Source organism: Haematobia irritans, chromosome 3, assembly GCF_050003625.1.
Source record: "Haematobia irritans isolate KBUSLIRL chromosome 3, ASM5000362v1, whole genome shotgun sequence".
In the NCBI taxonomy this organism is placed as follows: Eukaryota; Metazoa; Arthropoda; class Insecta; order Diptera; family Muscidae; genus Haematobia; species Haematobia irritans.
The window spans coordinates 29,089,514-29,104,449 of record NC_134399.1 but is presented as its reverse complement, the minus strand read 5'-3'; the positions used below and the strand labels follow the sequence as shown (position 1 = coordinate 29,104,449).

Below are 14,936 nucleotides of genomic sequence, written 5' to 3'. Positions count from 1 at the left end.
GTAGTAGAGAGAAGAGGAGATTAATTCTTCATCACCCCCAAAAAATCCATCCACATTCTCGAACAATCGAAATTTTTATATGAAAATCTTGTTTTGCTCATATCGCCTGGAGTATGTATCCCAGAGCTAGGAGGGGCTTAATTCGTGATCACCCCAAGAAAATCCAAAATTCCATGCATATTTTCGAAAAGTCTAAATTTCTATATCAAATTCTGTTTTTTTCCTTATATCGCCTAAACCTTTTGTCCACGAGCGAAAAGTGCTTATTTCGGTGTCACATCCAAAACCCTGACTATTGTACCAAGGTGGCTTCTATAACTTATACGATTTTTGTAGCGTTGGGAATATTTTTTAAATACTTCTGGTCGAAATTAGTTGGCAACCCTATCCGTAAGTGATGCCAAGTATAATAATTTTAAGACTGTCACGAGCTTTCTAAAAATGCACTAACCTTATGAAGTGTTCTCGAAAATTCGAAATTTTTATATCAAAATCTTATTTTACTCATATCACCTAAACTATGCGTACAAGAAGGACAAAGAGCGTAATTTGTGATCACCCTCAGAAAATACAAAATTCCACCTAAAATCTTCGAAAAAAATTAAATTTTTATATGAAAATTATAAATTATTTTTCTCATATCGCCCAAACAGTGTTTACTGGAGCGAAGCGGATATTAGTTCGTTATTTCCCCAAGAAAATCCAAAAATCCTAAACTATACATACTAGAGCGAAAAATATCGTGATCGCGCCCAAGAAAATCCAAAATTCTTCAAAAAATCGAAATATTTATATCATATCGTCTTTTTGTCATTTTCTGAACTCTGACCATTGTACAAAGGTGGCTTCCATCACTAATGGAATTTTTGTAAGCGTTGAGAATAGTTTTTTTTTTTTAATATTTCTGGTCGAAATTAATTGGCAACCCCATCTGTTAGTGCTGCCAAGTTTATTCATTTTAAGACCGATAATTGCTTTATAAAAATGCATTGAACTTATGAACTATTCTGCTAGCAAAAAATCCAAACTTCCTAAAAAAAAGACATTTTTATATGAAAATCTTATTTTTATACCCTCCACCATAGGATGGGGTATATTAACTTTTTCATTCCGTTTGTAACACATCGAAATATTGCTCTAAGACCCCCTAAAGTATATATATTCTGGGTGATAGTAAAATTCTGAGTCGATCTGAGCATGTCCGTCCGTCCGTCCGTCTGTTGAAAGCACGCTAACTTCCGAACGAAACAAGCTATCGACTTGAAACTTGGCACAAATAGTTGCTATTAATGTAGGTCGGATGGTATTGCAAATGGGCCATATCGGTCCACTTTTACGTATAGCCTCCATATAAACGGACCCCCAGATTTCGCTTGCGATTGCTCTAAGAGAAGCAAATTTCATCCGATCCAGCTGAAATTTGGTACATGGCGTTAGTATATGGTCTCTAACAACCATGCAAAAATTGGTTCACATCGGTCCATAATTATATAGCCCCCATATAAACCGATCCCCCGATTTGGCTTGCGGAGCCTCTAATAGAAGCTAATTTCATCCGATCCGGCTGAAATTTGGTACATGGTGTTAGTATGTGGTCCCTAACAACCATGCAAAAATTGGTCCACATCGGTCTATAATTATATATAGCCCCCATATAAACCGATCCCCCGATTTGGCTTGCAGAGCCTCTAAGAGAAACAAATTTCATCCGATCCGGATGAAATTTGGTACATAATGTTAGTATATGGTATCTAATGGCCATGCAAAAACTGGTCCACATCGGTCGATAATTATATATAGCCCCCATATAAACCGATCCCCCGATTTGGCTTGCAGAGCCTCTAAGAGAAACAAATTTCATCCGATCCGGCTGAAATTTGGTACATGATCTTAGTATATGGTCTCTATACTCTATACTAGTATATGGTCTCTATCTCTATGCAAAAATTGGTCCATATCGGTCAATAATTATATATAGCCCCCATATAAACCGATCCCCAGATTTGACCTCCGGAGCACCTTGGAACAGCAAAATTCTTCCCATTCGGTTGAAATTTGGTACATGATGTTAGTATATGGTATCTAATGACCATGCAAAAATTGGTCCGTATCGGTCCATAATTATATATAGCCCCCATATAAACCGATCCCCAGATTTGACCTCCGGAGCCTCTTGGAAGACCAAAATTCATCTGATTCAGTTGAAATTTGGTACATGATCTTAGTATATTTTCTCTAACAACCATGCAAAAATTGGTCCATATCGGTCAATAATTATATATAGGCCCCATATAAACCGATCCCCAGATTTGACCTCCGAACCACCTTGGAAGACCAAAATTCATCTGATTCAGTTGAAATTTGGGACGTGATGTTAGTATATGGTATCCAACAACCATGCAGAAATTGGTTCCTATCAGTCCATAATTATATATAGCTCCCATATAAACCGATCGCCAGATTTGATCTCCGGTGCCTTTTGGAGAAGCAAAAGTCATCCGATCTGGTTGAAATTTGGTACGTGGTGGTAGTATATGATATTTAACATCCATGCCAAAAGTGGTCCATATCAGTCCATAATCATTTATAGGTTTATATATATATATATTTATATATATAAACCGATCCCGAGATTTGGGTTTGGAGCCTCTTTGAGGAGTAAATTTCATCCGAGTGAGTTGAAATTTGTGGATGACAGTCTTTCGTAGAAGTTTCTACGCAATCCATGGTGGAGGGTACATAAGATTCGGCCTGGCCGAACTTACGGCCGTATATACTTGTTTTATTTTAAGGTGTAACCATTTAGAGAAATTTCGATATCATTACTGAGAGGGGAATTAACCACCACTGAAAAACTTTGTTCGGTCAAAACTGGTATCCTGAGCATTGCGCCATTACTATTCCCTAGGTGCCCTTATTATCGTTCGATGGTTTGTTATGTTTCTTATTTCCACCTATTCTCTCAACACCCACACGCAGAGAAGGAATATGATCACCTTAAACATATTTCAAGAGCAAAATGTTATTTGTGGACGGTGAACAAGGAACATTTTTGTCGCCAAAATGTTGTTTTCTCGGCATACATATACATGGTTGCCGAAATCAGATATATAGTTGAACAGAACATAAAATTTCGCCAAACATGTTAGATGTTCCCCGTCAAAAAATAATATTTTACTCTTAAAACATGTTTAAGGTGATCACATTCCTTCTCTGGTTGCATAATCTAACGACGGTTAAGTCGGTCCCCTTTTGGTAAAAATGTCTATAGACCTAAATTTCTTTCTCATTTCCGAAGCATTCGTTAACTTGACCCTCTTTGGCCCATTAATGCCTAGACCACATGTCCATTGGACCTTATTAACTCTAGCAGATTTAAAGACATATCTGTGTCGAGTAAGAGTGACGACCATTCGAAAACTCGCCCAGATTGGAATCAGTGCCTGGAAACAAATTAGTCGTATTTTCGCTTAAGTGTTTGTCCGTCGACATGAGAAAGGGAAACCTGGATCTGTTTTTCAACCTAACTTAAACTAACCTTACTAAACCTAATAACATACTGGCATCTTACCACAATAGGCTATCTTAGTACAATTGGTGATTATGTTACCTTTTCTCCGGGTGCACTTTCAAGCTCCCAGACCTTGTCATCCTTAGACATTACACTGACCTCCGGCCCTTCTTGTTACTATCCATATCTTGAGGAAGTATTATAACTTCGTCTGCGCATTCGATGGATCCAAATATCCCAATTTTTGTGTTTTCTAAATTGCATTTTTTCTATTGAGTGCAAACGTACTCATTACGAATTTCAGTGTGTAAAACAAGCCTCCATGCAATGCAATTCAAAGTCATCCACTTCAGGGCTACAAACTTCAGGGCTTTGGACAATAAAAAATTAGTCGGCTAAGCTTTCCTTGGCCAATGACATAAAAAGGTGGGAATCCCTCAAGAAAGGGGGATTTAAGAAACGTACTATACTAAGGTGGTTCCCATAACTTAACTGCTTAATTTGCAATGACTTCTGATCGGATAAAACCAAATTCGATATCTTGCCACTTTGTGCAAGCGAAGCAACTCCTTGGTTCTTTCCAATCTAACCTTTTTTGTGTATCGATGGGTTTTTGCAGTTTTGGGGACTTCAAAGGCTTTAGCCTATTTTCATTTCACTAGAGCGAAATGGAATTTTATTTGTGATCACCCCATTAAAATCCAAACTTTTATCAATATCCTCGAAAAATAAAAATTTTTTTATGAGATCTTTTTTCTTCTCATATCGCCTAACCTATGTATCCAAGAGCGAAAAGGAGCTTAATTAATGATCACCCCAAGAAAATCCAAAAAAAAAAATTGTATATAAAAAAGTTATTTAGCTCATATTACCTAAAGTAGAGCGCAAAAGCGGGTAATTCGTAATCACCCAAAGAAAATCTGAAAAGGCCAAAACTATGCGTAGTAGAGAGAAGAGGAGATTAATTCTTCATCACCCCCAAAAAATCCATCCACATTCTCGAACAATCGAAATTTTTATATGAAAATCTTGTTTTGCTCATATCGCTTGGAGTATGTATCCCAGAGCTAGGAGGGGCTTAATTCGTGATCACCCCAAGAAAATCCAAAATTCCATACATATTTTCGAAAAGTCTAAATTTCTATATCAAATTCTGTTTTTTTCCTTATATCGCCTAAACCTTTTGCCCACGAGCGAAAAGTGCTTATTTCGGTGTCACATCCAAAACCCTGACTATTGTACCAAGGTGGCTTCTATAACGTATACGATTTTTGTAGCGTTGGGAATATTTTTTAAATACTTCTGGTCAAAATTAGTTGGCAACCCTATCCGTAAGTGATGCCAAGTATAATAATTTTAAGACTGTCACGAGCTTTCTAAAAATGCACTGACCTTATGAAGTGTCCTCGAAAATTCGACATTTTTATATGAAAATCTTATTTTACTCATATCACCTAAAGTATGCGTACAAGAACGACAAAGAGCGTAATTTGCGATCACCCTCAGAAAATCCAAAATTCCACCTAAAATCTTCGAAAAAAATTCAATTTTTATATTAAAATCTTATTTTTCTCATATCGCCTAAATTGTGTTTACTGGAGCGAAGCGGATATTAATTCATGATTTCCCCAAGAAAATCCAAAAATCCTAAACTATGCATATTAAAGAGAAAAAGGTCGTGATCGCTCCCACGAAAATCCAAAATTCTTCAAAAAATCTAAATTTTTATATCATATCGCCTCCTTGTCATTTACTGAACCCTGACCATTGTACAAAGGGGGCTTCCATCACTAATGGAATTTTTGTAAGCGTTGAGAATAGTTTTTGTTTTTTTTTAATATTTCTGGTCGAAATTAATTAGCAACCCCATCTGTAAGTGCTGCCAAGTTTATTCATTTTAAGACCGATAATTGCTTTATAAAAATGCATTGAACTTATGAACTATTCTGCTAGCAAAAAATCCAAACTTCCTAAAAAAAAGACATTTTTATATGAAAATCTTATTTTTATACCCTCCACCATAGGATGGGGTATATTAACTTTTTCATTCCGTTTGTAACACATCGAAATATTGCTCTAAGACCCCCTAAAGTATATATATTCTGGGTGATAGTAAAATTCTGAGTCGATCTGAGCATGTCCGTCCGTCCGTCCGTCTGTTGAAATCAGGCTAACTTCCGAACGAAACAAGCTATCGACTTGAAACTTGGCACAAGTAGTTGTTATTGATGTAGGTCGTATGGTATTGCAAATGGGCTATATCGGTCCACTTTTACGTATAGCCCCCATATAAACGGACCCCCAAATTTGGATTTCGAGGCCACTAAGAGAAGCAAATTTCATCCGATCCGGCTGAAATTTGGTACATGGTCTAAGTATATGGTCTCTAACAACCATGCAAAAATTGGTCCATATCGGTTCAATTTTACGTATAGCGCCCATATAAACGGACCCCCAAATTTGGCGTGCGATTGCTCTAAGAGAAGCAAATTTCATCCGATCCGGCTGAAATTTGGTACATGGCGTTAGTATATGGTCTCTAACAACCATGCAAAAATTGGTCCATATCGGTCCATAATTACATATAGCCCCCATATAAACCGATCCCCCGATTATGCTTGCGGAACCTCTAAGAGAAGAAAATTTTATCCGATCCGGTTGAAATTTGGTACATGGTATTGGTATATGTTCTCTAATGACCATTGGTCCACATCGGTCCATAATTATATATAGCCCCCATATAAACCGATCCCCCGATTTGGCTTGCGGAGCCTCTAAGAAACGAAAATTTCATCCGATCCGGCTGCAATTTGGTACATGGTGTTGGTATATGTTCGCTAATGACCATGCAAAAATTGGTCCATATCGGTCCATAATTATATATAGCCCCCTCTTGGAGGAGCAAAATTTATCCGATCCGGTTGAAATTTGCAACATGGTGTTAGAATGTGGTCTCTAACAAACACGCAAGAATTGGTCCATTGGTTCATTGGTCCAGTCTTCAGTAGAAGTTTCTATGCAATCCATGGTGGAGGGTACATAAGCTTCGGCCTGGCTGAACTTACTGCCGTATATGCTTGTTTATTTTGCTCATATCGCCTAAACTATGCGTCTTAGTCCTCGAGCGAAAAGGAGTTTAACTATTGATCACTACCTAAACCCTTATCGGATTTTAGTCTCTTTGGGAATATATATATATATATATATATATATATATATATATATATATATATATATATATATATATATATATATATATATATATATATATATATATATATATATATATATATATATATATATATATATATATATATATATATATATATATATATATATATATATATATATATATATATATATATATATATATATATATATATATATATATATATATATATATATATATTATACCCTGCTCCACACTGTGGAACAGGGTATTATAAGTTAGTGCATATGTTTGCAACACCCAGAAGGAGACGAGATAGACACATGGTGCCTTTGGCAAAAATGCTCAGGGTGGGCTCCTGAGTCGATATAGCCATGTCCGTCTGTCAGTCTGTCCGTGAACACATTTTTGTAATCAAAGTCTAGGTCGCAGTTTTAGTCCAATCGAATTTGGCAAAAATTTGGCACAAGTATGTGTTTTGGCTCAGATTTTGGAAGAAATCGGTTCAGATTTAGATATAGCTCCCATATATATATTTCGCCCGATATGGACTTAAATGGCCCCAGAAGCCAGAGTTTTACCCTAATTTGCTTAAAATTTTGCACAAGAAGAACAATTAGTACTATAGTCAAGTGTGCCAAATTTTATTGAAATCGGTTCAGATTTAGATATAGCTCCCATATATATCTTTCGCCCGATATGGACTAATATGGTCCCAGAAGCCAGAGTTTTACCCCAATTTGGTTGAAATTTTGCACTAAGAGTACAATTAGTAGTGTAGTCACGTGTGCCAAATTTTATTGAAATCGGTTCAGATTTAGATATAGCTCCCATATATATCGTTCGCCCGATTTACACTCATATGACCACAGTGGCCAATCTTTTACTCCGATTTAATTGAAATTTTGCACAGGGAGCAGAATTAGCATTGTAGCTATGCGTGCCAAATTTGGTTGAAATCGGTTCTGTTTTATATATAGCTCCCATATATAGCTTTACGCCGATTTACAGAGGCCAATTTTTAACTCCGATTTAGTTGAAATTTTGCACAAGGAGTAGAATTAGCATTGTTGCTATGCGTGCCAAATTTGGTTGAAATCGGTTCAGATTTAGATATAGCTCCCATATATATGTTTTTCCGATTTCGACAAAAATTGTCAAAATACCAACATTTTCCTTGTAAAATCGCCACTGCTTAGTCGAAAAGTTGTAAAAATGACTCTAATATTCCCAAACTTCTAATACATATATATCGAGCGATAAATCATAAATAAACTTTGGCGAAGTTTCCTTAAAATTGCTTCAGATTTATATGTTTCCCATATTTTTTGCTAACATTGTGTTCCACCCTAGTGCATTAGCCGACTTAAATTTTAAGTCTATATATTTTGTAGAAGTCTATCAAATTCTGTCCAGATCGAGTGATATTTCAATGTATGTATTTGGGACAAACCTTTATATATAGCCCTCAACACATTTGACGGATGTGATATGGTATCGAAAATTTAGATCTACACAGTGGTGCAGGGTATAATATAGTCGGCCCCGTCCGACTTTAGACTTTCCTTACTTGTTTGGGAGCCACCATGGTGCAATGGTTAGCATGCCCGCCTTGCATACACAAGGTCGTGGGTTCGATTCCTGCTACGACCGAACACCAAAAAGTTTTTCAGCGGTGGATTATCTCACCTCAGTAATGCTGGTGACATTTCTGAGGGTTTCAAAGCTTCTCTAAGTGGTTTCACTGGAATGTGGAACGCCGTTCGGACTCGGCTATAAAAAGGAGGTCCCTTGTCATTGAGCTTAACATGGAATCGGGCAGCACTCAGTGATAAGAGAGAAGTTCACCACTGTGGTATCACAATGGACTGAATAGTCTAAGTGAGCCCGATACATCGGGCTGCCACATAACCTAACCTAACCTTCCTTACTTGAGTTTTTGACTGAGTTTTTAGGGACTATACGCTGTTAGCACACGCTCACAAAAAATCGCTTCTGTAACATATACTCCCAAACATATTTTGCTTCAAGCATATATATTTTTGGGTATTGCCCAAACATTTATATGTTTGATCTCTTCCAATATATAATATGTTTGAAAGCATATTGGTCTAAACAATATATGTTTGGGTAGTCTGAGTTCCAAACATTTTGTATTTTTGCATCCAAATTCAATAATGTTGTCTTCCAAAAAACAATATGTTATTATGTGAACATATAATATGGTTGGAAGCAGTTTGCACCCAAAAATATTATATGCTTAAAAAAAATTCTCCCAAACAATATTGTGCTCAAAATTTTATTTATTTATATATTTACAATCATAACGAATTATGAAAATAAACAGGTAATATAGGTGCTAACAACATAGGTTTTCGACCTGAATGCTCAAAATTTTGTTTCTGCCCAATTGTATATTCCCCCACATCTTTCTCACTTCAACGAGATTTTTTAGTTCTTAGCACCTTTTTCTGTAATACAAACATTGTAGAAGAAATTATTCAATTGTATGATTTTTTTATTTTAATTTTACCTTTTGCCGGACGGGGATTCGAACAGCGGACCACACAGTTTGTAAGGATCAAAGAAGTAGCTGATCAATTGCCCAAGGAAAAATAAAATGTTAAGTTTGTAATAACAAGCAACAACCACCAACTTAATTCAATACCGCTCCCTGTTAAATAGCGCTCCAAGCTACTAAACACATATATGTTTATAGGCTATTTCTAAATTAATATATGTTTGCATCCAAGCATATTATATTTACAAACATTTTATGTCCCAAACATAATATGTTCTAACATATTAACATATATGTCCAAAACATGTTATGCTAGTTTATGAACATTATATGCTTGCACTCAAAAATATTGTGTTTAAAAATTTGTGTTCCAAACATATAATGTTTATAGCCAAACATATGAAAAACAGTCTTTTTCATCCGTGCATGTGACACTAAAAAGCCATGGAAATATTGATATGGTGCGTGAATTGGCTATATACACCAACATTTATTTTAACGTATTTTTATATAGTACATATGTTTCCAACACCCAGAAGGAGACGAGATAGACACATGGTGTCTTTTTGCAAAAATGCTCAGAGTGGGCTCCTGAGTCGATATAGCCATGTCCGTCTGTTCGTGAACACATTTTTGTAATCAAAGTCTAGGTCGCAGTTTTAGTCCAATCGACTTCAAGTTTGGCACAAGTATGTGTTTTGGCTCAGAATAGATCCCTATTGATTTTGGAAGAAATCGGTTCAGATTTAGATATAGCTTCCATATATATATTTCGCCCGATATGGACTTATATGGCCCCAGAAGCCAGAGTTTTACCCTAATTTGCTTAAAATTTTGCATAAGAAGAACAATTAGTACTATAGTCAAGTGTGCCAAATTTTACTGAAATCGGTTGAGATTTAGATATAGCTTCCATATATATCTTTCGCCCGATATGGACTAATAAGGTCCCAGAAGCCAGAGTGTTACCCCAATTTGGTTGAAATTTTGCACTAGGAGGACAATTAGTACTATAGTCAGGTGTGCCAAACTTTATGGAAATCGGTTCAGTTTAGATATAGCTCCCATATATATCGTTCGCCCAATTTACACTCATATGACCACAGAGGCCAATTTTTAACTCCGATTTAGTTGAAATTTTGCACAGGGAGTAGAATTAGCATTGTAGCTATGCGTGCCAAATTTGGTTGAAATCGGTTCAGTTTTATATATAGCTCCCATATATAGCTTTACTCCGATTTACAGAGGCCAATTTTTAACTCCGATTTAGTTGAAATTTTGCACAGGGAGTAGAATTAGCATTGTTGCTATGCGTGCCAAATTTGGTTGAAATCGGTTCAGATTTAGATATAGCTCCCATATATATGTTTTTCCGATTTCGACAAAAATTGTCAAAATACCAACATTTTCCTTGTAAAATCGCCACTGCTTAGTTGAAAAGTGGTAAAAATGACTCTAATTTTCCTAAACTTCTAATACATATATATCGAGCGATAAATCATAAATAAACTTTTGCGAAGTTTCCTTAAAATTGCTTCAGATTTAAATGTTTCCCATATTTTTTACTAAAATTGTGTTCCACCCTAGTGCATTAGCCGTCTTAAATTTTGAGTCTATAGATTTTGTAGAAGTCTATCAAATTCTGTCCAGATCGAGTGATATTTAAATGTATGTATTTGGGACAATCCTTTATATATAGCCCCCAACATATTTGACGGATGTGATATGGTATCGAAAATGTGGATTTACAAATTGGTGCAGGGTATAATATATACGCGCCCCCCCCCCCCCCCCCCAACTTTAGACTTTCCTTACTTGTTTTAAACATAGTTTTGTGTTAATCACTATTTTTCCAAATTTTGTTTTTCGAATCCCTTTTTACAGAATGCCGCCGCCCATCATCCTGTGGTCCCTGAAGAAAAAATCGTGCCGAGTATGCAAATCAATGGTTACGAGAATCCCACTTACAAATATTTTGAAGTAAAAGAGTAAACTTGCAGCAGCAACAACAACAACACAACACAAACAGCAACAAAATAAATACACTTACTTATATAATAATAAAACAACAACAACAACAAAACCCAAAAACAGCTAAGAAAAACAAACAAAAACTTATTCAAAATGAAGATATAAGAACAAAAAACTTTTTATGAATAAACTCCAACAAACTATTACCAACCCCCGCCCTCCCCAACACCATCTCACATAACCACAAACAGACTCTCTTACTCTCACCTCATTCCTCATATAAGAACAATATAGGAATATGTAAACATACAGAGGACTGTTAAATAACATTTTTCATAGTTAACAGAGAATTAATACAGAGAAGGATAAGAGAATTGGAAATGAGCGAAGAGAAAAATAGAAAGTTAAGTAATTGCAAATTATTGTAATATGTGAAAAATTCATTAAAAACAAAAAACTATCTCTGACTATGAAAATCTGTTGACGATCACACAACACCTCCATCTATCCATAGAGATCACAGCAAAGATTTACAACTTCAAAATAAAATCGGAAAAAGAAAAAAATCAACATCAATCACCCCAGAAAGATTTAAGAAAAATGTCAAGCAGAACAAAGATTATTAAGAAAACCAAAAATTCAATAACAAGAAAAAAACAAACAACAATATTTTCTTTTACTAACATTAAACGTCGTTCTTGTTTAGAGAGATACAAAAAACCAAAAAAAAGTAAATTGATTGTGTGTAATGCAAAAAAGAAAATAAAAAACCAAAATGAATATAATGATAAAGCAAATCATATAAAAAAAATTTAGATTTAAGAAAATTAAATGTAAAAGAACACAACAAACAAAAAAAAAAAAACAAAATATTACCATTAAAAACAAATACAACTTATTATTTCCTATGAAAAGAAGAGCAAAATTTAGACAAGAATAGAAGAAGATTTAAAAGTGTAATAAAAATTCAAATTCAAACAAAAGTAAGAGAAATGTTAGAAGAAGAAAACAAAAACGCTACAAAGGCATTACTCATTTTAGGCAAGCTACTCATGGTTCAACCTATAAACTTCTAAACATTTCTCTTTTTTGTTTCCAACGATCTTCTCTCTTAATTCCTTCCAAAAATTCATATGAAAGAAATACCTAAAGCTAAAGAAAATCTAAATATAAACCAAAAAATATGAGAAAAAACGAGCAGCTTACTATTCAAACAAACGCTTTTAAGCCATGAATGAATAATAACAGAATTACTACTCTAGTCAAACACAAAAATGAATAAGAATACATTAAAACGCTAAACCAAAACATCATTAAAGAATGCAACTCTTATTATCACCAAAACAAACAAAAAAATAACTAAATTTGATGGCAACTCTTCAATTTCAACTTCAACCTCAGATGAAGCAGCTGATTTGAAGAGCTATGAGATGCTCTTAAGAACATAAAGAAAATCAAAAGAAAACTATTGTAAACTACAACAACACACACTCACACACATACTACAACAAAATAAACAGCACAGCTTAATATTGCTTTGTTTCTATTATTCTTAGCTCTTCATTAAATTCTCTTTAAACCATATAGAGAGAAAAAGAGAATAACATTAGACATGTAAACAAATTCATATCATTTGATCTTATTTTAAACAAGACTTAGTTAAAATTGTATATTTATATAAAAATTTATTTAAAGTTTATTTTATTTTAATTGTTTTTTAATAAAATTTAATTATTTGTTATATTTAATATCATAATTTAAGTTGAGGGAAAAATAGTTATTGCAAGAATTTCTTTTGATTAAAAGAAGAATAGAAGAAAGTACCCATAAAAAGGTCGAAAAACATTAATTTTATTATTATTCCTCTATAGGAGGTAAACAGCCCATATTTTTAATAAATATAGAAATACGTTTTGCGCTATCGAAAATATGTGGCAACTCTAAAATCAATATATTCACTTTTACTCCTATGGGGTGTTTGTATTAGCACCAGGGTTGCCATTTTGGTTCGATCGGACCAAAATTGCTCCAAAAAATTATTAAATTTTAAATTTGGTCCGATGGTCGGACCAACTGGAATTTGGTTGATTTTGGCCCATTTTCGTGAAATCGGAAATTTTTCAAAATTTTTAAAATTTTAACATAATTTTCTATAGAAATAAAATTTTGTCCAAAATTTTGTACAGAAATAAATTTAAAACAAAATGTTGTATAGATACAAAATTATGCAAAAATTTTGTAAAAATTTTATGTAGAAATAAAATTTGCGATAATTTTCTATAGAAATAAAATTTTTATATTTCATGTTAGCCTGATACCGAAACAGGCAATTGTATAATTAGAAATAACATTTTGACAAAATTTTCAATAGAAATAAAATTTGGACAAAATTTTCTATAGAAATAAAATTTGGACAACATTTTCTATAGAAATAAAATTTGCACAAAATTTTCTATAGAAATAAAATTTGGACAAAATTTTCTATAGAAATAAAATTTGGACAAAATCGTCTATAGAAATAAATAGTAATAAAAATTTGACAAAAATTTTCTATCGACGTAAAATTTTGGAAAAATTTTAATTATATTAATTTAGTTTGGAAAAATGGTCCGCTGGTACGAATTTTGGAAAAATGTTGGTCCAAAATAAAAATTCATTGTGGCTACGCTGATTAGCACTCATGAAATCGGTAATTTTTTTTTGGTCCGATAGGACCAAAATTGCTCCAAAAAATTATTAAATTTTAAATTTGGTCCGATGGTCGGACCAACTGGGATTTGGTTGGTTTGGTCCATTTTCGTGAAATCGGTAATTTTTAAAATTTTTAAAATTTTAACATAATTTTCTATAGAAATAAAATTTTGCGAAATTTTGTATAGAAATAAATTTAAAACAAAATGTTGTATAGATACAAAATTATGCAAACATTTTGTAAAAATTTTATGTAGAAATAAAATTTTGCGATAACTTTCTATAGAAATAAAGTTTTTATATTTCATGTTAGCCTGATACCGAAACAGGCAATTGTATAATTAGAAGTAAAATTTTGACAAAATTTTCTATAAAAATAAAATTTGGACAAAATTCACAATAGAAATAAAATTTGGACAAAATTTTCTATAGAAATAAAATTTTTACAAAATTTTCTATAGAAATAAAATTTGGACAAATCGTCTATAGAAATAAATAGTAATAAAAATTTGACAAAATTTTCTATCGAAGTAAAATTTTGGAAAAATTTTAATTATATTAATTTAGTTTGGAAAAATGGTCCGCTTGTACGAATTTTGGAAAAATGTTGGTCCAAAATAAAAATTCATTGTGGCTACGCTGATTAGCACTCATGAAATCGGTAATTTTTTTTGGTCCGGTCGGACCAAAATTGCTCCAAAAAATTATTAAATTTTAAATTTGGTCCGATGGTCGGATCAACTGGAATTTGGTTGATTTTGGTCCATTTTCGTAAAATCGGCAATTTTTCAAAATTTTTAAAATTTTAACATAATTTTCTATAGAAATAAAATTTTGTCCAAAATTTTGTACAGAAATAAATTTAAAAGAAAATGATGTATAGATACAAAATTATGCAAAAATTTTGTAAAAATTTTATGTAGAAAAAAATTTGCGATAATTTTCTATAGAAATAAAATTTTGACAAAATTTTCTATAGAAATAAAATTTGGATGAATATAGAAATACGTTTTAAAAAGTGTGTCTCAATATATTTACTTATACTCCTATAGGGTGGGGTGTTTGTATTAGCA

The 14,936-nt window shown here is 33.3% G+C and overlaps 1 protein-coding gene across 9 annotated transcripts in view; it reads left to right on the top strand.

The window, feature by feature from the left end:
* The window catches only part of Appl (amyloid-beta-like protein), a 524,229-nt gene extending 512,456 nt beyond the window's left edge, over nucleotides 1-11,773 (top strand). For all 9 annotated transcript variants that reach the window (XM_075300177.1, XM_075300179.1, XM_075300184.1 and 6 more), the window contains one exon: nucleotides 11,086-11,773. In XM_075300177.1, coding sequence (XP_075156292.1) covers nucleotides 11,086-11,193 — 108 coding nt within the window. In that variant the 3' untranslated portion in view covers nucleotides 11,194-11,773. The remainder of the gene's footprint in view (nucleotides 1-11,085) is intronic.
* Nucleotides 11,774-14,936: the final 3,163 nt, after the last annotated feature.